At 41.4% G+C, this 27,494-nt stretch overlaps 1 protein-coding gene and 1 long non-coding RNA gene across 6 annotated transcripts; one reads left to right on the forward strand and one right to left on the reverse strand.

Moving 5' to 3' along the window:
- Nucleotides 1–1,995: 1,995 nt before the first annotated feature.
- LOC118393405 (uncharacterized) lies at nucleotides 1,996–11,121 on the reverse strand. Of its 2 annotated transcripts, XR_008064061.1 has the most exons (5): nucleotides 10,422–11,121; nucleotides 5,115–5,273; nucleotides 4,917–4,982; nucleotides 4,714–4,762; nucleotides 1,996–2,110 (listed from the first exon to the last, which is right to left on the reverse strand). It is a non-coding gene; the product is annotated as an uncharacterized LOC118393405 (long non-coding RNA). The 2 variants fall into 2 exon arrangements; XR_004827555.2 differs by lacking the exon at nucleotides 5,115–5,273.
- LOC118393403 (transmembrane protein 150A-like) lies at nucleotides 9,079–27,262 on the forward strand. Of its 4 annotated transcripts, none has more exons than XR_004827552.2 (9): nucleotides 9,079–9,775; nucleotides 11,230–11,494; nucleotides 11,609–11,656; nucleotides 11,816–11,902; nucleotides 12,788–12,855; nucleotides 16,266–16,393; nucleotides 16,763–16,940; nucleotides 23,674–24,122; nucleotides 24,205–27,262. XR_004827552.2 is itself a non-coding variant. In XM_035786046.2 (8 exons), exons 2-8 carry the CDS (start codon nucleotides 11,313–11,315, stop codon nucleotides 23,970–23,972), a joined length of 990 nt encoding a protein of 329 aa, XP_035641939.1. In that variant the 5' UTR covers nucleotides 9,079–9,775; nucleotides 11,234–11,312; the 3' UTR covers nucleotides 23,973–27,262. The 4 variants fall into 4 exon arrangements, 2 of the variants coding, with proteins under 2 accessions (XP_035641939.1, XP_035641940.1); XR_004827553.2 differs by having other exon boundaries at nucleotides 24,208–27,262; XM_035786046.2 differs by having other exon boundaries at nucleotides 11,234–11,494; nucleotides 23,674–27,262.
- The last annotated feature ends 232 nt before the right edge of the window (nucleotides 27,263–27,494 follow it).

The raw sequence follows: 27,494 nt of genomic DNA on the forward strand, positions 1-27,494 counted from the left end.
ATAGTTCATTCAATGCCAATATACTGTAATCAAAGATAGGCTACAGTAGTAACAGTGCATTAGGGGGATTTTATTTGTTTTAAAAGGAAACAAAATTAAATATGACAATGTCAAATTGAGCAACCCTTTGCTAGCATTGAGGAAGTCCTCCAGATCAAATTGCTGCTCCATGCGCATGCTAGGGAACAATGACTCTTCTCGTACAACCACTGAAACAAAGAGCACAGACAGGGAGGTATGCATGAGTAAGCCCAGAAACAGTGTACAAAAGCTGTAATCCAGTTTAAAGGGCTGAGACTCCTTGTGATTGTGACGGAACATCATTGTGGAATGTGGGGGCAGTAAAACAGAAAAGTACGGATGCTCTTAGAGCAGCAATGGAGAGGTCACTGGTATATTGCTGAGGTGCTGGGCCGAATTTAGTGGGTATTAAAGCTGGTCTCTCCAACTGCTGTTGAAGTTTTGACTGATGTTGAGGCTGCTGAAAATATCATTCTTCTGTGATAGAAACAACAGCAAGGGACAGAATCATATGAATTAGTTGGGATGTGTATTTATTATTTTACCTATGGGTAAATAGGTTTTTACAATAGCCAAGTACCTAAAGATTCCCTATGCACAGATATTTCCCAGTCGCCATCACTCACCTCAAAGTTCTGTACATGGGTCCAGCTCTGGTAGCCCAGGGTGTGGGCCCCCACCCCCATAAAACAACCAGGCTGATGAAGGGCCAGCAGAACACGAAGTTCCCCACCACAGCACTGTGGAATTATGTCAGAAAACAGCATCAGTCAATACTGTCAGGAGATGTAATGAAATACAGGGCCATGTCAGAATAGGACAGGATATGTAACCTGTGGGAAGATGCAGAACAGGGCCCATATTCCTAAAGCATCTCATATTAGGAATGCTGACCTTGGATCAGTTTTTCATTTTACATCACAATGAATATGATTACATGGACGTGGGACTTAATCCAAGATCAGCTCTCCTGCTTTTTGGCGCTTTATGAATACGCGCCCTGATTTTCTAAAATCAGTTATACTTCGCTTATGCTTTGAACAGGCCAATTGCTGTGTGTTCCAGTTGAGCATCTGGGCACGTGGAGTAAATGGTAGTGTAGAAGATCGCATTCCCAGAGAGTGAGCAGCCACCATCAGAAGCACCGTGACCAGCATAACCATGCTGTGTCACCACCACTGCCCACCTGCAGAGCACGCCAGAGAGCACACAGACGTCAATCCACATCGTTGATATGTCGCAAAATGTATGTCAACGTCATTATTTTATAAGTGATGGAAGAATGTGTGTGCCACTATAGGGAAAGACAAGGGAGACTGTGTTTACCCACAGACTTCTGTATACATCTATCATAATTGTATTTGTTTGTTTAAGTGACACTCTTGAAAAAGTGCTACTGAATTACTAGGCTACTCATCATTACAACACAAAACCTGTTGGTTTTACTACTTGATTGCTATTGAGATGTGTAGTAAACCAGTAGTGATTTATGTAGTAATTTAAGTAGTAATAAGTGATAAATTGGGAGGTTTCACTACTGGTGAACACTACATATTTCCTATTCAAATTACTACATAATTCTCCCTTAAATGACTACTGTGTAACTACTGAGCTTTTGGGTTTATACACCACATAAAACCTACATACCTAGACAATTCTTACATGTTCACGATTGAATAACTACACAATGCTTACCCATTACTGCTGTATGCCTACTCAATCCCTATTGAATTACTACTGTAGTGTTCTGTCGCGACTGAATTGCTCCTGATCCTTTTTCCATTTCATACATAAACCTCTTTGAATTACTATTGGAAACTGAAACATTTACAACTGTTTGCCTATTCAAAATCACTATTGACATCTTGTTTCAATACTGCGTCACTACTAGACATGTGCACATGTAATTTCCTCATGTTTTCAAACTGTCGTTATATCAACAAACAATAAGCTTGCACAAACTTATTTGGAATTTTTGTATTTATAAAATTATTCACATATTAAATGACCTAGTTACACATTTTTGTTAATCCCATTGAGGTCTTCAGAATCAATGTTTTGTTGCAGCCACATTTCTCCACAACATAACCTTGAAGAAAATAAAGACAAACACAAGAGACAGCCCATTATAAGCCACTGTCATGCATCTGCTAACAGGGGTCACACAAGACAAGACAGATAAGATCAATGTTGTTTAACAGCAATGGCCTCCAGTTTTCTTAATTGGAGGGCCTCCTTGGCAACAGGTAAGTAAGTATATCAATATGAACATACTGTACATTAGCATACAAACACACATTAGCTAGCATGATGAAAACAGAGGCTACATAGCGATATTGAACAAAAATATAAACGCAACATGTAAAGTGTTGGTTCCATGTTTCATGAGCAGAAATAAAAGATCCCAGAAATGTTACATATGCACAGAAAGCTTAATGCTCTCAAAATGTTGTGCACACATTTGTTTCCATCCCTGTTAGTGAGTATTTCTCATTTGCCAAGATAATCCATCCACCTGACAAGTGTGGCATATCAAGAAAGTGATTAAACAGCATGATCATGTCACAGGTGCACCTTGTGCTGGGGACAATAAAAGGCCAAGCTAAAATGTGCAGTTTGGTCAAACAATGCCACAGATGTCTCAAGTTGAGGGAGTGTGCAATTGGCATGCTGACTGCAGAATGTCCATCAGAGCTGTTGCCAGATAATTGAATGTTAATTTCTCTACCATAAACCGCCTCCAACGTTGTTTTAGAGAATTTGGCAGTATGTCCAACCAGCCTTACAACTGCAAACCACATGTATGGTATTGTGCGTGTAAGCAGTTTTCTGATGTCAACGTTGTTATGGTATGACCAGGCAAAAGCTACGGACAACGAATACTATTGCATTTTATCAATGGCAATTTCAATTCAGAGCTACCATGATAAGATCCTGAGGCCCATTGTCGTGCCATTCATCCTCCGCCGTATCCTTATGTGTCACGCCCTGACTGTAGTTATCTTTGTTTTCTTAATTATTTTGGTTAGGTCAGGGTGTGACAAGGGTGGTTTGTTTAATTTTTGTATTGTCCAGGGGTTTTTGTATGTCCAGGGGTTTTTGTATGTCTATGGTTGCCTAGATTGGTTCTCAATCAGAGGCAGCTGTTTATCGTCGTCATTACAACTTGCGTTTCAACCACTCCACCAATGTCTTGTAAACAAACTATAGTTTTGGCAAGTCGGTTAGGACATCTACTTTGTTCATAACACAAGTCATTTTTCCAACAATTTTTTATAGACAGATTATTTCACTGTGTCACAATTCCAGTGGGTCAGAAGTTTACATACACTAAGTTGACTGCCATTAAACAGCTTGGAAAACTCCAGAAAATTATGTCATAGCTTTAGAAGCTTCTGATAGGCTAACTGACATCATTTGAGTCAATTGGGGGTGCACCTGTGGATGTATTTCAAGGCCTACCTTCAAACTCAGCGCCTCTTTGCTTGACAAGGGAAAATCAAAAGAAATCAGCCAAGACCTCAGAAATAAAATTGTAGACTTCCACAAGTCTGGTTCATCCTTGAGAGCAATTCCCAAATGCCTGAAGATACCACGTTCATCTGTACAAATAATAGTACGCAAGTACAAACACCATGGGACCACGCAGCTGTCATACCGCTCATACCGTACTTTGGTGCAAAAATTGCAAATCATTCCCAGAACAACAACAAAGGACCTTGTGAAGATGCTGGAGGAAACAGGTACAAAAGTATCTATATTCACAGTAAAACGAGTCCTATATCAACATAACCTGAAAGGCCGCTCAGCAAGGAAGAAGCCACTGCTCCAAAACCGCCATAAAAAAAGCCAGATTACGGTTTGCAACTGCACATGGGGACAAAGATCATACTTTTTGGAGAAATGTTCTCTGGTCTGATGAAACGAATAGAACTGTTTGGCCATAATGACCATTTTAATGTCGAGGAAAAGGGTAGGCTTGCAAGCCGAAGAATACCATCCCAACTGTGAAGCACGGGGGTGGCAGCATCATGTTGTGGGGGTGCTTTGCTGCAGGAGGGTCTGGTGCACGAGGAAGGGAAATTATGTGGATATATTGAAGCAACATCAAGACATCAGTCAGGAAGTTAAAGCTTGGTCGTAAATGGGTCTTCCAAATGGACAATGACCCCAAGCATACTTCCAAAGTTGTGGCAAAATGGCTTAAGGACAACAAAGTCAAGGTATTGGAGGGGCCATCACAAAGCCCTGACCTCAATCCTATAGAAAACATTTGTGGGCAGAGTGTGTGTGTGAGCAAGGAGGCCTAAAAACCTGACTCAGTTACACCAACTCTGTCAGGAGGAATAGGCCAAATTCACCCAACTTATTGTGGGAAGCTTGTGGAAGGCTACCTGAAACGTTTGACCCAAGTTAAACAATTTAAAGGCAATGCTACCAAATACTAATTGAGTTTATGTAAACTTCTGACCCACTGGGAATGTGATGAAAGAAATCAAAGCTGAAAAATCACTATCATTCTGACATTTCATTCTTAAAATAAAGTGATCCTAACTGACCTAAAGACAGGTCATTTTTACTGGGATTAAATGTCAGGAATTGTGAAACTGAGTTTAAATGTATTTGGCTCAGGTGTATGTAAACTTGACTTCAACTGTATACCAAATAATGATGAAGAGGAAGGTCACTCACCTGCTATTGTGGTTGAAAGGTTAGGTTCCTCTAGATTAGAAGACACCACCTGGGCAAAAACGTAAATTCAACATCTCTTCCAACTTCATTGAATGTAATTTAATTTAAATAATGTTGATTTAACCAGTGTGTGCCCAGTGGGCGGCCGATAAACATGATTTCCATTCTGGTATGGTTAAAACTAATCCTGTTTGTGTGCTCACCTGTTCAACAAGGCCTGCAAGGCTGGATATAGATGACACATTCATATTTTCAGCCATACTGGGGATCTACAATAAAAAAACACAAATGGATACTGTAACATGATTTAATACCAGTGTAACGAGTGCGCTGAGAGTCGGGAAGCAAGTTCAGGGAGTGAGGGTTTTAATAAATAAAATAAACAATTAACACAAACACACCGCAAAACAGAGTCAATAACACCTGAGGAGTGACACCAAGGGGAGTGACAGACACAGGGAGGATAATCAAGGAGGTGATGGAGTCCAGGTTAGTGTCATGAGGCGCAGGTGTGCGAGACGATGGTGACAGGTGTGCGGGATAATCAGCAGCCTGATGACCTAGAGGCCGGAGAGGGAGTGTATGTGACAAACAGACACATGATACAAAAAACAAAGGGAAAATGTCCTTTTCCTTGATCAGTCTCCGGCATATCCTTGGTTTTCGACAGACACGAAAACTAGATTCGAGAAAGAAAGACCTGGCCTGTCCCCCAATGGCACCCTATTCCCTATAAAGGGTTATTTGGCTGTCCCCATAGGAGGACCCTTTGAAGAACCATTTTAGGTTCCAGGTAGAACTGTTTTGGGTTCCATGTAGAACCTTTTCCACAGAGGGCTCTACATGGAACGCAAATGGGTTCTACCTGGAACCAAAAGAAGGTTATACTTGGAACCAAAAATGGTTCTCATATGGGGACAGCAGAAGAACCCATAGGAGAACCCTTTTTTCTATGAATTTAGGGTCAGGACTTCACAGGTGGGGCACTTTCCCAGAATTGTCAATCAACTCTGTAGCTCCTGGAGGCTTTTCTGCATCATTGTGTGATTGGCCTGCAAGTCTGTCTGGTCGCCTGATACAACTGCAAGTTCTCAATGGTTCTAATAGCATCTGTGGCCATACAGAGAGACATGGGCCCATGTGGAAGAAAATGGAAGTCAACGAGATTCATCCACACTTGCATAAAACATTATAAACAACTGAAAGCACATTTCTGTCCATTAAAATAACATACAATTGATCAGAAATACAGTGTAGACTTTGCTAATGTTGGAAATGACTATTGTAGCTGGAAACGGCCGATTCTTTTTATGGAATATCTACATAGGCGTACAGAGGGCCAGTATCAGCAACCATCACTCCTGTGTTCCAATGGCACGTTGTGTTAGTTAATCCAAGTTTATCATTTTAAAAGGCTAATATTGATCATTAGAAAACCCTTTTGCAATTTATGTTAGCACAGCTGAAAACTGTTGTTCTGATTAAAGAAGCAATAAAACTGGCCTTCGTTAGACTAGTTGAGTATCTGGAGCATCAGCATTTGTGTGTTCGATGACAGGCTCAAAATGGCCAGAAACAAAGACATTCTTCTGAAACTCGTCAGTCTATTCTTGTTCTGATAAATCAAGGTTATTCCATGCGAGAAATTGCGATGAAACTGAAGCTCTCGTACAACACTGTGTACTACTCCCTTCACAGAACAGCGTAAACTGTCTCTAACCAGAATAGAAAGAGAAGTGGGAGGCCCGGTGCACAACTGAGCAAGAGGACAAGTATATTAGAGTGTCTAGTTTGAGAAACAGACGCCTCACAAGTCCAGAACTGGCAGCATCATTAAACAATACCCGCAAAACACCAGTCTCAACGTCAACAGTGATGAGGCGACTCCCGGATATTGGTAAATAAAAATAAAAGATTAAGATGGGCAAAAGAACACAGACACTGAACAGAGGAACTCTGCCAAGAAGGCCAGTATCCTGGATTCACCTCTTCACTGTTGATGTTGAGACTGATGTTTTGTGGGTACTATTTAATGAAGCTGTCAGTTGAGGACTTGTGAGGTGTCTGTTTCTCAAAGGATAGAAATGTGTTTTCCAGAACATAACCAACAAGATTACATCATAACTAGTGCACATTTCAAATAGCAAATACTTCATAACGGTCAGACTGGTTTTATCAATTGATGAAAATCTGAATGAGGAAAGAATGATCCCTTAGTCAGGGGAGACAGGTTCACCTCTTTGAAAAGCATGCGTTGCATTCTTTTAACCCCAATATTAATATTATTGAGCTGATATGATTGTAAAAGCTGGCCATTTGTCTTCATGTATCCTTGACACTGACAACAGTTACCAGTTAAGAATGGTATCTAACTGTCTACATCCAATGACTGGGGCCCATCAGTCCCTACAAAAGGGAGGTCATGCAATTGGACTCAATGGGCATAATGGGTATAATCAATATATCTGAGGGCAAGGGAACATCATGGAGACAGACAATTTCATCTCCATGAGAAACACAAGCACATACTTGTAGAATGTCTAATTGTTCAGTCTTTAAAGCTGTACATATGATATCTGAAAATAGAAATCATATCATACTAGTGTCATTGTTTGTCCCTTGAATCCGCCACTAAAACATACCTTCTATAGGAGGGGATTGAGAACTAGTTGTACAGGGTTATATCTGTGTGTTCCATGCAACATCTGAGTTGATTAATTGGCCCAATATATTCATAGACTTTAAAATAAAGTATTCAGTTTTAACACAATGCTTAGCATATGTATATATTTTCCCTGACTGTAGCTAGGTTTCGATCCAATTGGCGACAGATTGTCATGATAATATTCTAAAATCCGCATACAAACGATTTGAGCATTTTCCCACCAGAGAAGTGTGTCCGTCAAATGGATTTGATTTGCAGATAAAAGTTTGTGTGTGATGATGTAGGCCACATAAAATGACCTTTTGCGGAAAAATTCCCATGTACCAATTTTTTAAAAACTCAAATGGGTTTCCATCCCATTTTCAACTCTTCTGATGGTTCTCACAAAAAAAGGTGCATTATATAGTGAGCGCCCACTCTCTTATTGGCACGTGCGCTCTAGGCGACAGCTTGCAGATACAGTGCAGATGGCATATGATGAGATCATTATGGACAAAAAAGTGAGTTTATTTTTATTTGTCAAACGGCAGCCAAGCATGGGTGTGTCAAGTCAAATCGAAATCAAATGTAAGTTTATTTGTCACATGACATAATACAACAGGTATAAACCATACAGTGAATATTTTATATTTATACTTACACGCTCTTCCTCAACAATGCAGGGTTCAGTATATGAGGTAAGATATTTTGTGTGTGTGTGTGTGTGTGTGTGTGTGTGTGTGTGTGTGTGTGTGTGTGTGTGTGTGTGTGTGTGTGTGTGTGTGTGTGTGTGTGTGTGTGTGTGTGTGTTAAAGGTATTACATTTTATTTGGGGTATTATCATATATCAATTTTTCTCTTTTAGCATGTGATCTCTAGGGAAATAAACGTTTCATTGGTCAGGTGTATGCACAGTCGTCCTGGACAATAGTGAGTGGCGAGGAGGAGCTTCACAGACCTGAAGTTATTTAGCCATTCATTGTTGCCATTGCGATCTGTAGATTGTTATTTTATAGAGTTATAGTGTCAATTAACTCATAATATTCCTGGATTACTCATTATATTAATTAACCCTGATTTAATCAACAAATATGATAGGCAGTTGAAAATGTTTTAATGGTACAACAGTGTCACAGGAGGTTGGTGGCACCTTAATTGGTGAGAACTGGCTTATGTTAATCACTGGAGTGGAATTAGTGGAATGACACCAAATTCATGTTTTCCAGGTGTTTGATGCTATTCCATGTGCTCCATTCCGGGCATTATTATGAGCAGTTCTCCCCTCCGCAAGCCTCCTGTGATTACAATGTACATATCTGCCTGTGCTGGCAAAACCCCTACATATCCTATTGAACTAAGCGTGGAGAGATTTTCTGTTGTCACAGTTCCAAAACCAGTCAGAAACGTCCAGTAAATGCAGCGTTCATGTGCTAGTCGGACCTACGATATTTGCTAACAGCTAACTGGTTTCACGCGACACGTGAATAACCACAACCAGTTAGCAAGTCTACAATGTCCGAGTTTCTTAGTTCCGACTAGCACATGAACGCGATATACCCTTACGCCAATGACGCCGGTGGAGCTGATGCCGCGTTCAAAACAACTGGAAACTCGGAAAATACGAGATCAAATCACGACGTCAGTAAAAGTGGCAAGAGTTGGATGGCCGTTAAAATCAGTTTTCCAAGTCGGATGTCGTTTTTTCGAGTTCCCAAATGGATTGAACGCACGGAAGTCGGAGATTTTCGAGTTCCCCGTTGTTTTGAACGCGGCAAATTATATCCTTCGCGACGGTGGTTTTATGTCAGACCTGTCGAACCATGAGTATTCAACAAAACAATACATACTTTAAACTTAATTCCAGCGAATTTATTAGTTAAATGATTGTATAACTAGCAAAGGAGTTTTGACGTTGAGGGTGTAGTATTTGGCAATGAGGACTACCCAACTAGTTTAGGTTTAGCCATAGAAAACCAGAGAAAACGAGCTCACTATACAGTTATAATGCCCTGATATTAGGAGCTGGTGGCGAAAAGTTTGATTAAAGAATTCAGAGACTGAAACAAATAAATCAAATGACGTATGTTTAAGGACAGCAGATCGACATACAATCCTGAAGTCAGCTGTAACCGTCGATAGTAAAATAAAGTTTAAAACGATATTTGAATGACCCTGAATACATCCAATGAACGGGGACTCCTCATCACTATCTATGGTCAAGGCCCGGCCATTGATAGTGATGTTGGTGGTTAATGTAGTTCTTTACGCTTTGTCCTTCATCCATTGTCTCGCAAAAAAACTACAGTTACAGTGTCGATGCTTGAGTGGCACGCACGGTGGCGTGGGGCCCGAAATATTGTAGTTTTAAAGGGAAACCAAGGTTGTTGAGGTTCGTGGTGGGAGTAAGCAGGATCTGGGGTATGTAAATAGTGATTTTCATGATATCTTTTTTTTTTACGGATACAATGTTGTGGACGTTTAACGAGCATGTGTAAAAACGTACTGTTATTTTCAAAAGCCAACTAGCATAAAATAGCTTGGTGGGTCAAAACTAGCCAGCCAGGCAATATTGCCCCTCTTTTGTTCGATTGTCAGCTGGTAGCCAGCTAGCGGTCTAACTAGCTAATTGCTGTGTGGAAATTTGAGAAAAATGGCCACCTAACCGTTGTGCCATCTGAAACATTCTGGCAGTCTGAACACATTTTACATGTACTACCGCTCTAAAATGTACCGGTGTCTTGTTAGCAGCACTGAATGTTGGCTAGCTAACAACTAGTTGGTCCGTTGGTTAGTTTAGCTAGCGTGTGTTAGTCCATACACAATCAGTTTGAGATGTCGTTAGCTAGGAGGAAAGACGCAGTGGGATAAAATGCATGAGCTAGCTAGCCAGTTTACCTGTCACATTTGCAGGGTGTACTAAAATGTAAACAATTTTAGAATATAGCTGTAATTAGCTAGCTAACACAGCCGGTGTTCTGACAATCTGCTGATGGTGAGTTGATAATCCATGCCAGCCACTGTTCAACAATGCATCATACATACATCAATTGTAGGTACCCCAAACCTTTTTGCTTGCTGCAGGTGGACCTCAAATAAACTACCAGTTCGCTTGATAGAGAGAGACCCCCGCCCTAGCCTTACAAAGTCAGATGCTGCAGTGGAGGGGCTGATCATTGTGAGACTTGAGAAGAGATAGCCAGTTAAATGGGGAAATTGATCAAGCCTAGACAGGAAATAGGCCTAAACTGGCTTAGTATCACCAACCTGTATCTGTTCCCTGTGTAATTGTATAAGGAAACAATTGTCTCTCATTTGAGATGAGTTCACTGCCCAGCCCCCAACATTGTAGGAAAACCTATTGCATACATCTTCACCTGTTGTTTTTTCTCAGTGTGGTAGTGGAAAACAAGAGCTTGTTTTATTTGGAGCATTACAGTGGGATTTCCTCTGAAAAGGTCATTTTTAGTTCATTCTAGTCTGAGCAAAGGTCAGAGTTCTAAACTGCACACTGTGCAAAATCACCACTTTATGATTGGCCTCTGCTTTTGGCCATTGAATTATCCTCATTCAACACACTCATTTGACCAATTACCTGTTGTCAGATTGTTTCTCTTCTGTAGGTAGGCCAACCTTTGAAAAATGCTTATTTTAATGTTTGTCTGTAGGCCTAGGGCTATCTGATTTTAGAATTCCTGAGGTGCCTGATTTTATTTATTTTAAATGAAGGAATCTCAAAAAGTCAAGTCACCCTACTGAAAAATAAAACTAAATGGTAATCTTCGTCTCTTTCTTTCCTCCTTCTCTCTCTGCTCCCCTCCACCTCACATTTGACATTTTTGTTCAACTCTCTTTCTTCCTGCTCTGTGGTAAAGACAGCTGCTGGTTGCAGGCACCGAGCGGTGCAACAGAAGCAGTGTGCCGTCCCCCTGTCCTACTCTCATGGCCCCCTCCATGTATGTCCTCCCTGCCTGTTAGTGTCCCCATCTGGTCCCCTCATTGTCTCGCTACCTTCTCCAGCCTAACGCCCTCCTTTCCCTCATGCTTTGGACAACGCCGGCATACTGCCAGCCCAATGACTGCCTGGATCGTCCTGCCTGTCAGCCTCTCTGCCTTCTCCATCACAGGGATATGGATAGTGTGAGTCCTGGCGCCCAAGCATGTATCACAAAGTGATTGAAAGAGAAATATTCATAAGACATTCATGATTGTGGGTTTGAATCATTGTTGATTTGTGTTTGTTTTTCCCCACAGCTACGCCATGGCTGTGATGAACCATCATGTTTGTCCGGTGGAGAACTGGTGAGTGCTTCACTGAGAGTTTCATTAAAAGCAGTGGTAGTAAAGAAGACCGAGGTTTGTCTTTGGATTTATAGCCTACATTAACTTGATATACTGCATTATATCACCAGCTTGAAAATAATAATAGCTCATTTAATTGTTTTTCTGTCTTACCTGCAGGTCCTACAATGTTACATGTACAGAGGAGATAGCCAGGCCAGGCTTCCCAAAGACATGCTGCACCATACAGGACATCCCCCTCATCAGGTGTTACATTAATTTATTCTCTCTCTCTCTCTTTGCGCCTTCTGTCTTTCAATTACATTTCAATTTACAGTTTATTTTTGCATGGGGAACATATGTTTACATTGCTAAAGTGAAATATGTAATAAACGGACCGGGAGGTCCGTGGGGAGATGCACAATTGGCCTAGCGTCGTCCGGGTTAGGGAGGGGTTGGCCGGTAGGGATATCCTTGTCCCATCGCGCACCAGCGACTCCTGTGGTGTGCCGGGCGCAGTGCTCGCTAACCAAGGTTGCCAGGTGCACGGTGTTTCCTCTGACACATTGGTGCGGCTGGCTTCCGGGTTGGATGCGCGCTGTGTTAGGAAGCAGTGCGGCTTGGTTGGGTTGTGTATCGGAGGACGCATGACTTTCAACCTTCGTCTCTCCCGAGCCCGTATGGGAGTTGTAGCGATGAGACAAGATAGTAGCTACTAAAACAATTGGATACCATGAAATTGGAGAGAAAAATGGGGTAAAAGTAAAAAAATAAATAAAATTAACAGTAAACATTACACGCACAAAAGTTCCAAAAGAATAAAGACATTTCAAATGTCATATTTTGTGAAAATAGTTAAAGTACAAAACGCTAAATAAATAAACATAAATATGGGTTGTATTTACAATGGTATTTACAACAGTAAAATGATTGATGCATTAATCTACAAAGTCTTAGCCTTGTAACCAGACCAGAAGGGAAATAGTAACAACCTTGTAATAAACCAGTGACAGGAAGGCCTTTTCCTAACATTTGAATCATGGGCATATATAGGCCTAGTCAATGTCATTCAATGAATTAAGTCTAGTGAGTGGATTTCTAATTAGTTTTGGGTGACATGTTGTTTCCTCCCACATCTTGTGTCTTGTACAGTAAATGTGGCTCCTTCCCCCCTGAGAGCTGCCTGTTCAGTCTGATCGGGAATGTTGGTGCCTTCATGGGTAAGTAAGGCCTCTTCTCCATTCCAAATGGCATCCATAGGGCTCTGGTTAAAAGTAGTGCACTATGTAGGGAACAATAGGGTGCCATTTGGAACGCAGACCTCTTCTCTCATCACTCCACAGCCCACTCACTCACACTGACAATAAGCTGTGTCCTTTGTCTCACTCATCACTGATGTAGTGAAGAGCAAACCCAGTTTACTCACCTTTTTTATTTTGTGAAAAGTGTTTTTTGCATTAGTGTTTAAAGCTGAAATCCTTAATGTTGGAACTGCCATGTCCACTTGCGATATTATAACAACAAAGAAGTTACTGTAAACAATAACAAAATATGTCTCTCCATCTGACATTATTGCACGCACGATAGAGCAGCAGATTGTGAATTTTCTTACCACATTGGCCGATGCTCCTCCCATCCGCTTCATAAACAAAAACAATAACAACGTCCGTTTGGTGGACAGTGGCGCTGTTAATTTATCATTGAATCACAGCCTACTTCACCAAACGGGTGATTTAACAAGCGCATTCACAATCAATGACTGTCATTGCTCCAATGTGTACTTAACCATAAACATCAACGCCTTTCTTAAAATCAATACACGGAAGTATATTTTTTTAAACCTGTATATTTAGTTAAAATAAATTCATGTTAGCAGGCAATATTAACTAGGAAAATTGTGTTACTTCTCTTGCGTTCATTGCACGCAGAGTCAGGATATATGCAGCAGTTCGGGCCGCCCGGCTCGTTGCGAGCTAATTTGCCAGAATTTTACAGAATTATGACATAACATTGAAGTTTTGTGCAATGTAACAGCAATATTTAGACTTATGGATGCCACCCGTTAGATAAAATACGTAACCGTTCTGTAAGAATAAACATTTTGTTTTCGAAATGATAGTTTCCGGATTGACCATATTAAATGACCTAAGGCTCGTATTTCTGTGTGTTATTATATTATAATTCGGTCTATGATTTGATAGCCCAGTCTGAGTGAGCGGTGGTAGGCAGCAGCAGGCTCGTAAGAATTCATTCAAACAGCACTTTCCTGTGTTTGCCAGCAGCTCTTCGCAATGCTTAAAGCATTGCGCTGTTTATCACTTCAAGCCTATCAACTCTCGAGATTAGGCTGGCAATACTAAAGTACCTATTAGAACATACAATAGTTAAAGGTATAATAAATAATCCTATAATAACTACAACCTAAAACTTCTTACCTGGGAATATTGAAGACTCATGTTAAAAGGAACCACCAGCTTTCATATGTTCTCATGTTCTGAGCTTTTTTACATAGCACATATTGCACTTTTACTTTCTTCTTCAACACTTTTTGTTTGCATTATTTAAACCAAATTGAACATGTTTCATTATTTATTTGAGACTAAATTGATTTTATTGAGTTAAAATAAGTGTTCATTCAGTATTGTTGTAATTGTCATTATTATAAATATATATATAAAAATTGTCTGATTAATCGGTATCAGCTTTTTTTTTTTTTGGGGGTACTCCTATAATCGGTATCGGCGTTGAAAAATCATAATCGGTCGACCTCTAGTATTTACCCCCCCTGGCATTTTTCCTATTTTGTTGCCTTACAACCTGGAATTAAAATAGATTTTTTGGGGGGTATGCAATCATTTGATTTACACAACCCCTTTGAAGATGCAAAATATTTTTTATTGTGAAACAAACAAGAAAACTTGAGCGTGTATAACTATTCACCCCCCCAAAGTTAATACTTTGTAGAGCCACCTTTTGCAGCAATTACAGTTGCAAGTCTCTTGGGGTATGTCTCTATAAGCTTGGCACATCTAGCCACTGGGATTTTTGCCCATTCTTCAAGGCAAAACTCCTCCAGCTCCTTCAAGTTGGATGATCTTTTTAATCATACCACCGATTCTCAATTGGATTGAGGTCTGGGCTTTGACAAAGCCATTCCAAGATATTTAAATGTTTCCCCTTAAACCACTCAAGTGTTGCTTTAGCGTTATGCTTAGGGTCATTGTTCTGCTGGAAGGTGAACCTCCGTCCCTGTCTCAAATCTCTTGAAGACCGAAACAGGTTTCCCTCAAGAAATTCCCTGTATTTAGCACCATCCATCATTCCTTCAATTCTGACTAGTTTCCCAGTCCCTGCCGATGAAAAACATACCCACAGCATGATGCTGCTACCACCCTGTTTCACTGTGTGGATGATGTTTTCAGGGTGATGAGAGGTGTTGGGTTTGTGTCAGACATAGTGTTTTCCTTGATGGCCAAAAAGCTCAATTTTAGTCACATCTAACCAGGTCCCCTTCTTCCATATGTTTGGGGAGTCTCCCACATGCCTTTTGGCGAACACCAACCGTGTTTGCTTATTTTGATCTTTAAGCAATGGCTTTTTTCTAGACACTCTTCTGTAAAGCCAGCTCTGTGGATTTTATGGCTTAAAGTGGTCCTATGCACAGATACTCCGATCTCCGCTGTGGAGCTTTGCAGCCCCTTCAGGGGTTATCTTTGGTCTCTTTGTTGCCTCTGATTAATGCCCTCCTTGCCTGGTCTGTGAGTTTTGGTGGGTGGCCCTCTCTTGGCAGGTTTGTTGTGGTGCCATATTCTTTGCATTTTTTTAAATAATGGATTTAATGGTGCTCAGTGAGATGTTCAAAGTTTCTGATATTTTTTATAATCCAACCCTGATCTGTACTTCTCCACAACTTTGTCCCTGACCTGGTTGTGAGAGCTTGGTCTCCATGGTACTGCTTGCTTGGTGGTGCCCCTTGCTTAGTGGTGTTGCAGACTCTGGGGCCTTTCAGATGTGTAATATACTGAGATCATGTGACAGATCATGTGGCACTTAGATTGCACACAGGTGCACTTCATTTAACTAATTATGTAACTTCTAGAGATAATTGGTGGCACCAGATCTTATTTAGGGGCTTCATAGCAAAGGGGGTGAATACATATGCATGCACCACTTTTCCGATTTTTATCATTTAGAAATTCTTTCCCATTTCACTTCACCAATTTTGACTATTTTGTGTATGTCCATTACATGAAATCCAAATAAAAATCTATTTAAATTTCAGGTTGTAATGCAACAATATAGGAAAAATGCCAAGGGGGGTGAATACTTTCGCACGGCATATATATATATATACTAATGTGTATGTTAGCCATTAGTTAGCAGCACGTGCAGAAGGGCTTCAAATAGGCTCTGCGATCAATAATGGATGTGGCCTTTCCTCCACTCCTCCCCCTCATCATCCATCACCTTCCTCCATTACTTCCTTTTCTGTCTTATTTATCACCACTCACTCTGTTCCCTTTTCCCTGTGCTCCTCTTCACCTACCTCTCTGCCCTCTCCCTCTCTCACCATCCCTTATTTCTCTACTCCTTCCTGCTCATATCTCTCTTTCGCTCTCTGTCTCTCCAGTGGTGATGGTGTGCCTTCTGCGCTATGCCCAGGTGATTGAGCACAGCCACCGTTGCTGGATTAACACCAGCGCTCTGGTGTCTGGCTGCACCAACGCTCTAGGACTGGTCATGGTGGGCAACTTCCAGGTGATTCTTCTCACTTCATTACTCTACGTAAAGGCTGATTCCATGGGTGTGTCCAAAATGGTTCCATATCTCTCACTCTTGGCTCGAGCGATAATTACTAAGTGGTGGTGGGTTATATAGTCTATATTTTCCTCATTTGTTATCTCAACTTGGCGATTGCCTGTGTTTTCTAACATGTCTCCATATGTTAAAAACAAGGGGTATGGGCGGATGTGGGTGGCCATGTGCATAGGAGTGGGAGGGTTCAGGGGGACGTCAATGGGATTTGGGTATTCGGAGTGGGTTCACTTGTGCATTAAATGTATGTTTTCAATCACAGTAAAATAAAATACATGAATAGATAAATAAGATTTTTCCCTCCTTGGGCAGGTTGACCATGCCAAGTCTCTCCACTACGTTGGCGCGGGCGTGACGTTCCCCGCCGGTCTGCTCTTTGTGTGCCTGCAGTGTGTGCTCACCTACCGGGTGGCCGTCACTGCCCTTGACTACTGGATGGCACACGTACGTGTGGCGCTGGCCGCAGGAGCCCTCGTCTCACTGGTCCTCAGTATCCTTTTCGACTCACTGGGATTGGTTAAGGGAAGGGTTGAGCGGCTGGGATGAGGGAAAGGGGTGGGGGGTGGGCATTAGACTGGTCGTGTTATTGGTCCTGATGGACTCCACCAGTTAGTAAAAGGTGACTGATAATTTATCCTTAGCATTATTTAATTTCAATCAGTCACAGTTAAAGATGGAATCCACAGTAGGGGGAAACTGCGCCACGAACTGAGGAGTGTAAAATTGCAGTATATATTGTGCTCTTCCATCACGCAACGCTGTCTGATGGGAATTAACAGTGTTTGTTGTTTGCAGTAACTTTGTTGTTGTATCACAAACGGACAACATTAACATTAAGGATTCCAGCGTTAATGTGGAATGTAGTATTGTCATTTCTCTTCTGTAATGAAACCTTGCAATGGCTAGTCTGTGATACCAACAAACAACTAGTGGGCCCCATGTGCTTCATATATATTTAGTAAGTCTAATTCCTTTCAGTGGTCTGTGATAAATAGGCAGATTTATAGTGGCTGTAGGAAAGGAGGGGCTGGGGGTCTGAAGAGGATGTGGGTGTGTGTCTGTAGAGGCCAGGGAGGATGTTGGGGGACGGTTATTTGGATAGGTAGCTAGGGTTCTGTGGTTGGCTAGCTAATACATATGTGTCTGTACAGGTAGACTGTTGGGGGAGGGTTGTGAGTGTGACCAGTTATTGGGCTAGATGGGTAGCTACGGTCATGGCTAGATTCTCCTAACCTGCAAGAGATAGCGCCGAAGGACATGGCTGACGTTTTACATTCTCTCAACCAATTGTGCTTTTTTTACTTATTGTGTACACCATGTTGCTGCCACCGTCTCTTATGACTGAAAATAACTTCTGGACATCAGAAAAGCGATTACTCACACGGACTGGAAGAAACATTTTCCTTTAACGAGTCCGACGAGAAGGATATCCTACTTTTACTGTAACAGGCCCAGATCCACACCTTTTGCATGAAGAAAAGACGCTGGAAAAGGGGACACAGATTGGGGATCCTTCTGAGAATCCGTAGGCAAGCGAGTAAACTCCCAATGCCTTCCATTCATCTTGCTAATGTGCAATTGTTAGAAAATAAAATTGATGACCTACTATTAAGATTATCCTACCAACGGGACATAAAAACTGTAACATCTTATGTTTCACCGAGACGTGGCTGAACGAAGAAACGGACAATATAGAGCTGGTGGGATTTTCCATGCACCGGCAGAACAGAGACGCTACCTCTGGTAAGATGAGGGGTAGGGGGCTGTGTCTTTTTGGTAAGGGGTTGTAAGAGTAGGCAACAATACATCTGCCACGCTGATCCTTAACACTGGGGCCCCTCAGGGGTGTGTACATAGTCCCCTCCTGTATTCCCTGTTCGCCCAGGACTTTGTGGCCAAACACGACACATTCATTAAGTTTGCTGATGACACAACAGTGGTAGGCCGGATCACTGACAACGATGAGACTGCCTATAGGGAGGAGGTCAGAGAACTGGCAGTGTAGTGCCAGGACATCAACCTCTCCCTCAAGTGAGCAAGACAAAGGAGCTTTGTGGACTACAGGAAAAGGCGGGCCAAACAGGCCCCCATTAACATCGACAGGGCTGTAGTGGAGCGGGTCAAGAGTTAAGTTCCTTGGTGTCTACATCACCAACGACCTATCATGGTCCAAACATACCAAGACAGTCGTGAAGAGGGCACGACAAAACCTTTTCCCCCTCAGAAGACTGAAAAGATTTGGCATGGCTCCCCAGATCCTCAAACGTTTCTACAGCTGCACCATCGAGAGCATCCTGACCGGTTGCATCGACTGTAAGGTGCTACAGAGGGTAGTGCGAACTGCCTAGTACATCACTGGGGCCAAGCTTCTTGCCATCCAGGACCTATATAAAAGGCGGTGTCAGAGGAAAGCCCATAAAATTGTCAGACTCCAGTCACCCAAGTTATAGACTGTTTTCTCTGTTACCGCACGGCAAGCGGTACCGGAGCACCAAGTCTAGGACCAAAATGCTCCTCAACAGCTTCTACCCCAAAGCCATTAGACTGCTGAACAACCTACAGTTGAAGTCTGAAGTTTACATACACCTTAGCCAAATACACTTAAACTTAGTATTTCACAACTCCTGACATTTAATCATTGTAATAATTCCCTGTCTTAGGTCAGTTTATTTTAAAAATGTGAAATGTCAGAATAGAGTTATTTCTTTCAGCTTTTATTTATTTCATCACATTCCCAGTGGGTCAGAAGTTTACATACACTCAATTAGTATTTGGTAGCATTGCCTTTAAATTGTTTAACTTGAGTCAAACATTTTGGGTAGCCCTCCACAAGCTTCCCACAATAAGTTGGGTTAATTTTGTCCCATTCCTCCTGACAGAGCTGGTGTAACTGAGTCAGGTTTGTCGGCCTCCTTGCTCGGACACGCTTTTTCAGTTCTGCCCACAAATGTTTTATAGGTGTGAGCGGACCAAGTAATTGGGCGTCACTCTAAAGCGTGAAGGTGGAATAAACGAGTCAGGAGTAGGTTCTCTTGATTGAACACGATTCTCTATTGAGGGCATTTGGTCAACACAAACACTCCAACATAATCAATGAAAATCTTCGAAGGAAAAACATACATCTTCTTCTCCAGATGAAACAGGAACACAATAGGATTATCTTTAAACTACAACAAAAATTCACGGGATTGTCACCGTCTTAGTGGTTCTTCCTGGATAGCTCCTCTCTCTCGGTGGCCATCTTCCAGAGATAGTTTTCCCTTTCCCTCTCTGCTGGTTCCATTCTCTCTTATAGGGGAAGGAGAGTATGTCATTAGTACCGTCAGCTGTGCTTAATTGCCTCTGGTTACCTTGTCTCCCATGCCTTGTTGGGCTACTATCCATGAGCCCAGCCTGCCCTCTGGTGGTCCTTCCACATAGGATTGAGGTCAGGGCTTTTGTGATGGCCACTCCAATACCTTGACTTTGTTGTTCTTAAGCCATTTTGCCACAACTTTGGGAGTATGCTTGAGGTCATTGTCCCATTTGGAAGACCCATTTGCGACCAAGCTTTAACTTCCTGACTGATGTCTTGAGATGTTGCTTCAATATATCCACATCATTTTCTGTCCTCATGATGCCATCTATTTTGCGAAGTGCACCATTCCCTCCTGAAGCAAAGCACCCCCACAACATGATGCTGCCACCCCCGTGCTTCAAGGTTGGGATGGTGTTCTTCGGCTTGCCTCTCCCTTTTTCCTCCAAACATACAATGGTCATTATGGCCAAACAGTTCTATTTTTGTTTCATCAGACCAGAGGACATTTCTCCAAAAAGTATGATATTTGTCCCCATGTGCAGTTGCAAACCGTAGTCTGGCTTTTAATGGCGGTTTTGGAGCAGTGGCTTCTTCCTTGCTGAGCGACCTTTCAGGTTATGTCAATATAGGACTCGTTTTACTGTGGATATAGATAATTTTGTACCGGTTGCCTCCAGCACCTTCACATGGTCCTTTGCTGTTGTTCTGGGATTGATTTGCACTTTTCTTACCAAAGTACATTCATCTCTAGGAGACAGAACGCGTCTCCTTCCTGAGCGGTATGATGGCTGCGTGGTCCCATGGTGTTTATACTTGCATACTATTGTTTGTACAGATGAACGTGGCACCTTCAGGCGTTTGGAAATTGCTCCCAAGGATGAACCAGACTTGTGGAGGTCTACAATTTTCTTTTCTGAGGTCTTTGCTGATTTCTTTAGATTTTCCCATGATGTCAAGCAAAGAGGCACTGAGTTGGAAGGTAGGCCTTGAAATACATGCACATGTACACTTCCAATTGACTCAAATGATGTCAATTAGCCTATCAGAATCTTCTAAAACCGTGACATCGTTTTTCTGGAATTTTCCAAACGGTTTAAAGGCACAGTCAACATAGTGTATATACACTTCTGACCCACTGGAATTGTGATACAGTTTTTGGAAATAATTGTTGGAAAAATGACTTGTGTCATGCACAAAGTAGATGTCCTAACTAGAGGTCGTCCGATTATGATTTTTCAACGCCGATACCGATTATTGGAGGACAAAAAAAGCCTGTGCCGATTAATCGGGCGATTTTATCAGGGGAAAAAAATGTTTTATATATATATCATACACTCACACACATTTTTGTAATAATGACAATTGCAACAATACTGAATGAACAATGAACACTTATTTTAACTTAATATAATACATAAAAACACACACACAGCTCTGAAGTGACAATGATACTGAAGAGTCTGCTTAGGAGACAAATACCCTCAACTGTTTGAATAAAAATAGAGTTTAAGTTACCTGTGATGAATGTTGAAAACAAAAACTTTAATTTCTTTATGCAGGAAATCATATGTTAATAATGGGCATGGTAAGAATTGACAACCAAAGTGCAAGTCATAATTCCCATGACACCTAACAAAATCTGAATAGCGGTTCCTTCATTTATTCCATAGGATATTTTTAAAATCTCTTAAAATAAGGTCTGTGTTTCGTGTAGGCTTACACCACCGTGCCAATTTTATAACTGTGTAGATATCCATAGGACAAGGTAACTCTGATCAATATTGGCCAAATATAAGCGAAGATCATTTCTTTTGTAGAGTGGATTTATGAAAATATGTTGACAAACGTTACCTTTATCCAAGTGAGATTTACAGGGATATCAAAACGCCGAGGCGGTTTAAGCCTGCACGAAACACAGACCTTATTTGAAGTAGATCAAGACATTCTCTATGGAAAACATGAACGGTAAAACAACGAAGGAACCTCTTTCAAGTTCAGCCGCAAGTTATTACAGGAATTATAACGCGTCGACTATTTCTCTCTAAACCATATATATATATATACCTTTGACTAATCCGGAAACTATCACCTCAAACAAAACGTTTATTCCGATCCGTATTTTATCTAACGGGTGGCATCCATGAGTCTAAATATTCCTGTTACATTGCACAACCTTCAATGTTGTCATAATTCCGTAAAATTCTGGCAAATTAGTTTGCAAAGAGCCAGGCGGCCCAAACTGTTGCATATACCCTGACACTGCGTGCAATGAACGCAAGAGAAATGACACAATTTCACCTGGTTAATATTGCCTGCTAACCTGGATTTCTTTAAAAATATAAAAATATATACTTGTGTATTGATTTTAAGAAACGCATTGATGTTTATGGTTAAGTACACATTGGAGCAATGACAGTCATTGATTGATTGTTTTTTAATGCTAGCTAGCAACTTACCTTAGCTTACTGCATTCGCTAACAGGCAGGCTCTTCGTGGAGTGCAATGTAATCAGGTGTTAGAGCATTGGACTAGTTAACTGTAAGGTTGCAATATTGGATCCCCCGAGCTGACAAGGTAAAAAGTCTGACATTCTACCTCCTAGGCCGTCATTGAAAATAAGAATGTGATCTTAACGGACTTGCCGAGTTAAATAAAGATTAATTAAAGGTGTGTATATATATATATATATATATATTTTTTTTTAAATCGGCACCCAAAAATACTGATTTCCGATTGTTAAGAAAACTTGAAATCCGCCCCGATTAATCGGTTGACCTCTTGTCCTAACCGACTTGCCAAAACTATAGTTTGTTAACAATAAATTTGTTTAGTTTTAATGACACATAATTGTATGTAAACCTCCGACTTCAACTGTACAGACTACCTCAACTAGCCTGTACGCCTGCACATTGACTCTGTACCGGTGTCCCCTTTGTATAGCCTCGTAAAGCCTCAATTGTTAGTAATTACTATCTTGTCTCATCGCTAGAACTCCCATACGGGCTCAGGAGAGACGAAGGTTGAAAGCCATGCGTCCTCCGAAACACAACCCAACCAAGCCGCACTGCTTCTTAACCCAGAAGCCAGCCACACCAATGTGCCGGAGGAAACACCGTGCACCTGGCGACCTTGGTTAGCCCGCCACAGGAGTCGCTGGTGCGTGATGAGACAAGGATATCCCTATTGGCCAAACCCTCTCTAACCCGGACGACGCTAGGCCAATTGTGCGTCGCTCCCCTCTCGGACCTCCCGGTCGCGGCCGGCTGTGACAGAGCCTGGGTGCGAACCCAGAGTCTCTGGTGGCCGATGCAGTGCCCTAGACCACTGCGCCACCCGGGAGGCCCTTATAAATATTTTCTTCTTCTTGAACTGCACTGTTGATTAAGGGCTTGTAAGTAAGCATTTCACGGTAAAGTCTACACTTGTTGTATTCAGTGCATGTGGCAAATAATGTTTGATTTTATGTTAATTCTCCTAACCTTCTACAAAAAGTAAAATCTGAAAGCTGGATCCCTTCTAGCCATTACCACAAACTAGGGTTCTTAAAACATGATGACTCCTCAGAATTGCGAGAAGTTCTCAGGGACAAGGCTGATCTTCCTCCTGCTGGAACTAAGTAGGGGTGAAGACTGCCTGGCAGGCTCAGACATACTCTGAAGCTCTCATTAACATATTGATGAATGAAGAAGCATATTGATATATCCCTGCCTAAATATTTCCACAGCAACAATACTGCACTCTGTGAACCGTGCACTCATTATTGACCATAGCATACTGTGCGTCCCAAATGGCATCCTATTCCATTTAAAGTAGTGCACTAAATAGGGAATAGAGTGTCATTTGGGAAGTAAGCTTAGATTTCTTAATGTTGCCCTTCCTCCTCCATCGATGTGGCTGTTGCTCCTCCTTAACCGTCTTTCCCCAGGTGGTATTTTCTTCATTCACGAGAGCTTTGTCCTCCAGCATGCGGCGGCCATCTGTGAGTGGGTCTTCACCGTGGACATCCTGGTTTTTTATGGCACCTTCACCTATGAGTTTGGCACAGTCACCAATGACACCATGATGGTCGGCCTGCAGCAGACCCACCACCACTCGGGGGTCATGATGGGCGGCGCGGCCGGCGCCATGACGCTGGGCATGGGAGCCAAGGGCCTCAAGTCCCCTGGAGGAAGTAGCACATCCACCCATCTCAACTGCACCCCTGAGAGTATAGCCATGTTGTAGCTTAGTGGGGATCACCGGAGGTCACCATGCTGCTGCAGAGAGGAATCACCACACAGGCATTGGAAGTTAGGGCTCAATGATAGTACTGGCCGCCAGGGGAAGGAGGAAAGACAAGACATTGAAAATCACAAGATATGATTGACACACCGGGTCGGTATTGCTGAATTGGGTTTTCGTGTTGTAATAATCTGTCCGTTTCTCCACTACGGTCTAATTTTCTTTGCTTCATCAGCAGGAAGGAAGACTTACAGGAAGGACAAATATATGGGATGATGAGGGATGATGATGTTCTGAGTGTTTCCAAGATGACAGCTGGCACATGGGCCTCCCAGCACACTGACCCGATGATACCTTTTTTCTTTCTTAAAGATCAGTGTTGTTTGACCGGTCACTGAGGCCTTTGCCAGTGTTCATCCCTGTCATGTCGGGATGGCAGACACAAACGGTTTCTTTTATATGCCAACACAATGATGTTTTTTGTGGCACGTTTTACAGACTTCCTCTACCTGGTGAATGAGAGAGTAGAGTACGTTGTTGGATTGATCAGACTTGGTTTGAGTTTTTATTTTGTGTATACTCTGCCAATGTTTAAGCGTCATAGTAAAAACTATTGAATGTTTGAGAAGTGGAACTATGGATAGTATACTGTTATGTGCATGGCAGGTTGTATGCACACGTCTTTTTATTTATCAAATCAAGTATGAATGAACTGTAAAACTATTTGTGAACTCAGAAACATAATTTGACAAGACAATTTACACATTCTGTGCACAATATCTTCCCAATATCTCAAATAGCTGTCTCAAGATGGGCAAGTGATATGAACAACTTTATTTTTTAAATATGGTTTAAAATGATATCTCTGTATGTTTAGTTATTCCCTAGATAACATTTTATAGATGTACGACATGCTATACATCTAGATGACATGATCTGAGCATCGAATGCTCGCACATACCTGCTGGTCTGTTCTGCCCCTCTGTTACTGGGGAAAACTCTGCGTCTCAATCACTCTTGCTTGATTTGTTTTATATTTCCCATGTTGCCACTGAATTTCCCTCACCTGTTAGCCACTGGTAACATGGCTTATTGTGTTGCTTTTATGAGGTCACCTTTATTGTTTTCCATCTTTGTTGGTGAATTAATAGCCATTTCATCTGCCAAAGTGAAGTACACTACAGAGTATGTTTTGAAAGCCTTGCTTTGGAGAGTTTTGAACACATTGCTCTTTGTTATATGTCAAAGTACATGTAATTAAATATATGGTTATAAATATGTCAACCCTCTAGGCTACGATCCATGTAAATATGACTAATTGAACAACAGCTGTCTTATCTGGAGAAAAAAATACAGGGGTATCTACTGGTTGGATTCCAGACTGGTTCCTTGGAAGCCTTATTTGGAGACTGTGGGCAACACAATCTCTGTAAGAAACGTCTCGTCAAAGCCTGTCATTAATGTTCTGAGTCAGATACTGTGTTGAGAACAGTGCTCGTATTTATAAAGCCTCAGAGTCGGAGTCCCCTTTAGTCCACCCACTGTCCATGTAACCTTGTTCATTAATGATAGAAGTGATCTTCGATCAGCACTGCTACTCTGAGATGCTTTATAAATAATATATATAGGCCCAGTTGTGTTGACATTAGGGAATAAAGAGGAGGATGCCTATATTGACCTTGTGCCATTGACCTGATAATGACGAGTGTCTGATGTGTGTCATCAGGTTGTGAGTATTGTTGAGATCCACTCTGTCATGCCTCTGATGTGGAAATACATGAGGACATTTGTCATTTTAGAGTTGAGAGGCTGCATGCATGTACTGTGTGGGCGATGGTGTGCAAAATTGTTAGACTGAAATAGATGTGTATGATATGTAGACCGTGACTTATGAATGACTTATTAAATTGTCTTTCTCATTGCCAAACATCTATAACTGAAATGGTACAGAATAAACCTCTCAACGTTGTGACTGACAACCAACCAAATATACCCCAGGTGAGAGTCACCAGGAAACAAATGTGTTTCTGTAACCAACCAGCGCCACCTTGAGGCCAATGATTGTCTCCACATGGAGAAATCAAATGCAAGTCAGCAGTTTGTATGCTATGCTTTCTCCCTCTCTCTCTCTCTCTGGCACTTCTTTAGTAGGCCCCAGGGGTGGACTTTGCTACGTTGAAGGGGTTTCAATTAATTGAAACTGTCCCCAGCTGCCCATGGGAGCCCCACTGACTGTTATTTAACAACTTTATATGGCGTATATATTCTGTGAAATAAATATTTTCAATTGTGGGATAATAATCATATACGGTCATTTTCCATGGAAAAAAATGTCAATTTAAGTCCGCCCCTGGTTGGCACTTTTAGCATTAGCGATCTATGATATCACTTCCACGGTATTCTCTATTGGGTCATTGTGTTCCTGGTAGAGTATATATTAAACTGTACAGTACAGCCACTGGATGGTTTTTCAGCCAACAAAACTATTTTCAACCGTGTTTTATAGTTTTCTTCATGTCAGCTACCTCTGTGATTGAGAGTGGACTTGATGTTATTCCAGAGAAGATGCATAGATTGTATTTCCTATTCCTATAGCTGGAAAATATGAGAATCTACACTGGAATGTGATGGGTTGGCTCTGTTGCTATAAAACAGGCCACACAGAAAAGACAAGAAAATGAAAGCACACTGGTGGTTTCTGATGCAAAAATTCTGTAGCTCCTGTGTATGTATGTTCACTATGTTCGATCTTTTGGCATTTTCCCCCTTATCCCGTACCAGCCAAAAAGTTTTTTCAAATATTTGATTTCAAATGACCTTATTTTCTGATGTATTTCAGCACACTGTAATTTAGTATCAAGGTTAGACTTCAACAGGCAGCTTTGATGAAAATGTCACTACGTGGGATTGGAACTATTCTGTGTAAACATTTGTGTTCTTTTACAGTGGACATGGCCAAAACCTGACAAAATGGAATTTCTATACATGATTGTTTTTGTTAATAAATAAATAAATGGATTCATGCACTCTTTCAAGACGTGAGAGAATAACAATTCCAGTAGCAGAAGACAGCCTGTATGTAAAATGATGTCTTGAATTCTAAATAACAGCAATGCACATCAAAGATGTAATAGTCATTTTATAATTTTTGAAAACTATGTAAAACGGGTGGTATGGGAGGGAAGTCGATTACCCCCTTCTGTAAATGTGTGATGTATCTATCATTTAGCTATTTTTCTTTTGTCAGAGATTTATATTCAAATATGAAATAAAATTGATGAATTATAAGCAAATTCTTTGCTCTTCATATTGTTTATTTGTGGGCAGAAGATGGGTAAATCATGTTAGATTACACAAGCTGAAGGTTTGTTTCAACATGACTGATCTGGGACGAGTCTCAGCTGTATCCCCTCAGAGACGGGAGTAGGCTGGCTTGGCAGACATTGACTTGGCAGACATTAGCCTACCCACTAAAATGATATTTCCTCAATATTGCATAAATCAACATTTGGCATACCTTTGAGC

This window comes from Oncorhynchus keta, chromosome 14 (genome assembly GCF_023373465.1).
Source record: "Oncorhynchus keta strain PuntledgeMale-10-30-2019 chromosome 14, Oket_V2, whole genome shotgun sequence".
NCBI lineage: Eukaryota > Metazoa > Chordata > Actinopteri > Salmoniformes > Salmonidae > Oncorhynchus > Oncorhynchus keta.

Bases quoted from the DNA above. Each gene is read 5' to 3' on its own strand.
- LOC118393403 (XM_035786046.2), top strand. From the start codon at position 11,313: ATGTCCTCCCTGCCTGTTAGTGTCCCCATCTGGTCCCCTCATTGTCTC. The intron at 11,495-11,608 runs GTGAGTCCTGGC...TTTTCCCCACAG, and splicing joins ATCACAGGGATATGGATAGT to CTACGCCATGGCTGTGATGA. The intron at 11,903-12,787 runs GTGTTACATTAA...TGTCTTGTACAG, and splicing joins CAGGACATCCCCCTCATCAG to TAAATGTGGCTCCTTCCCCC.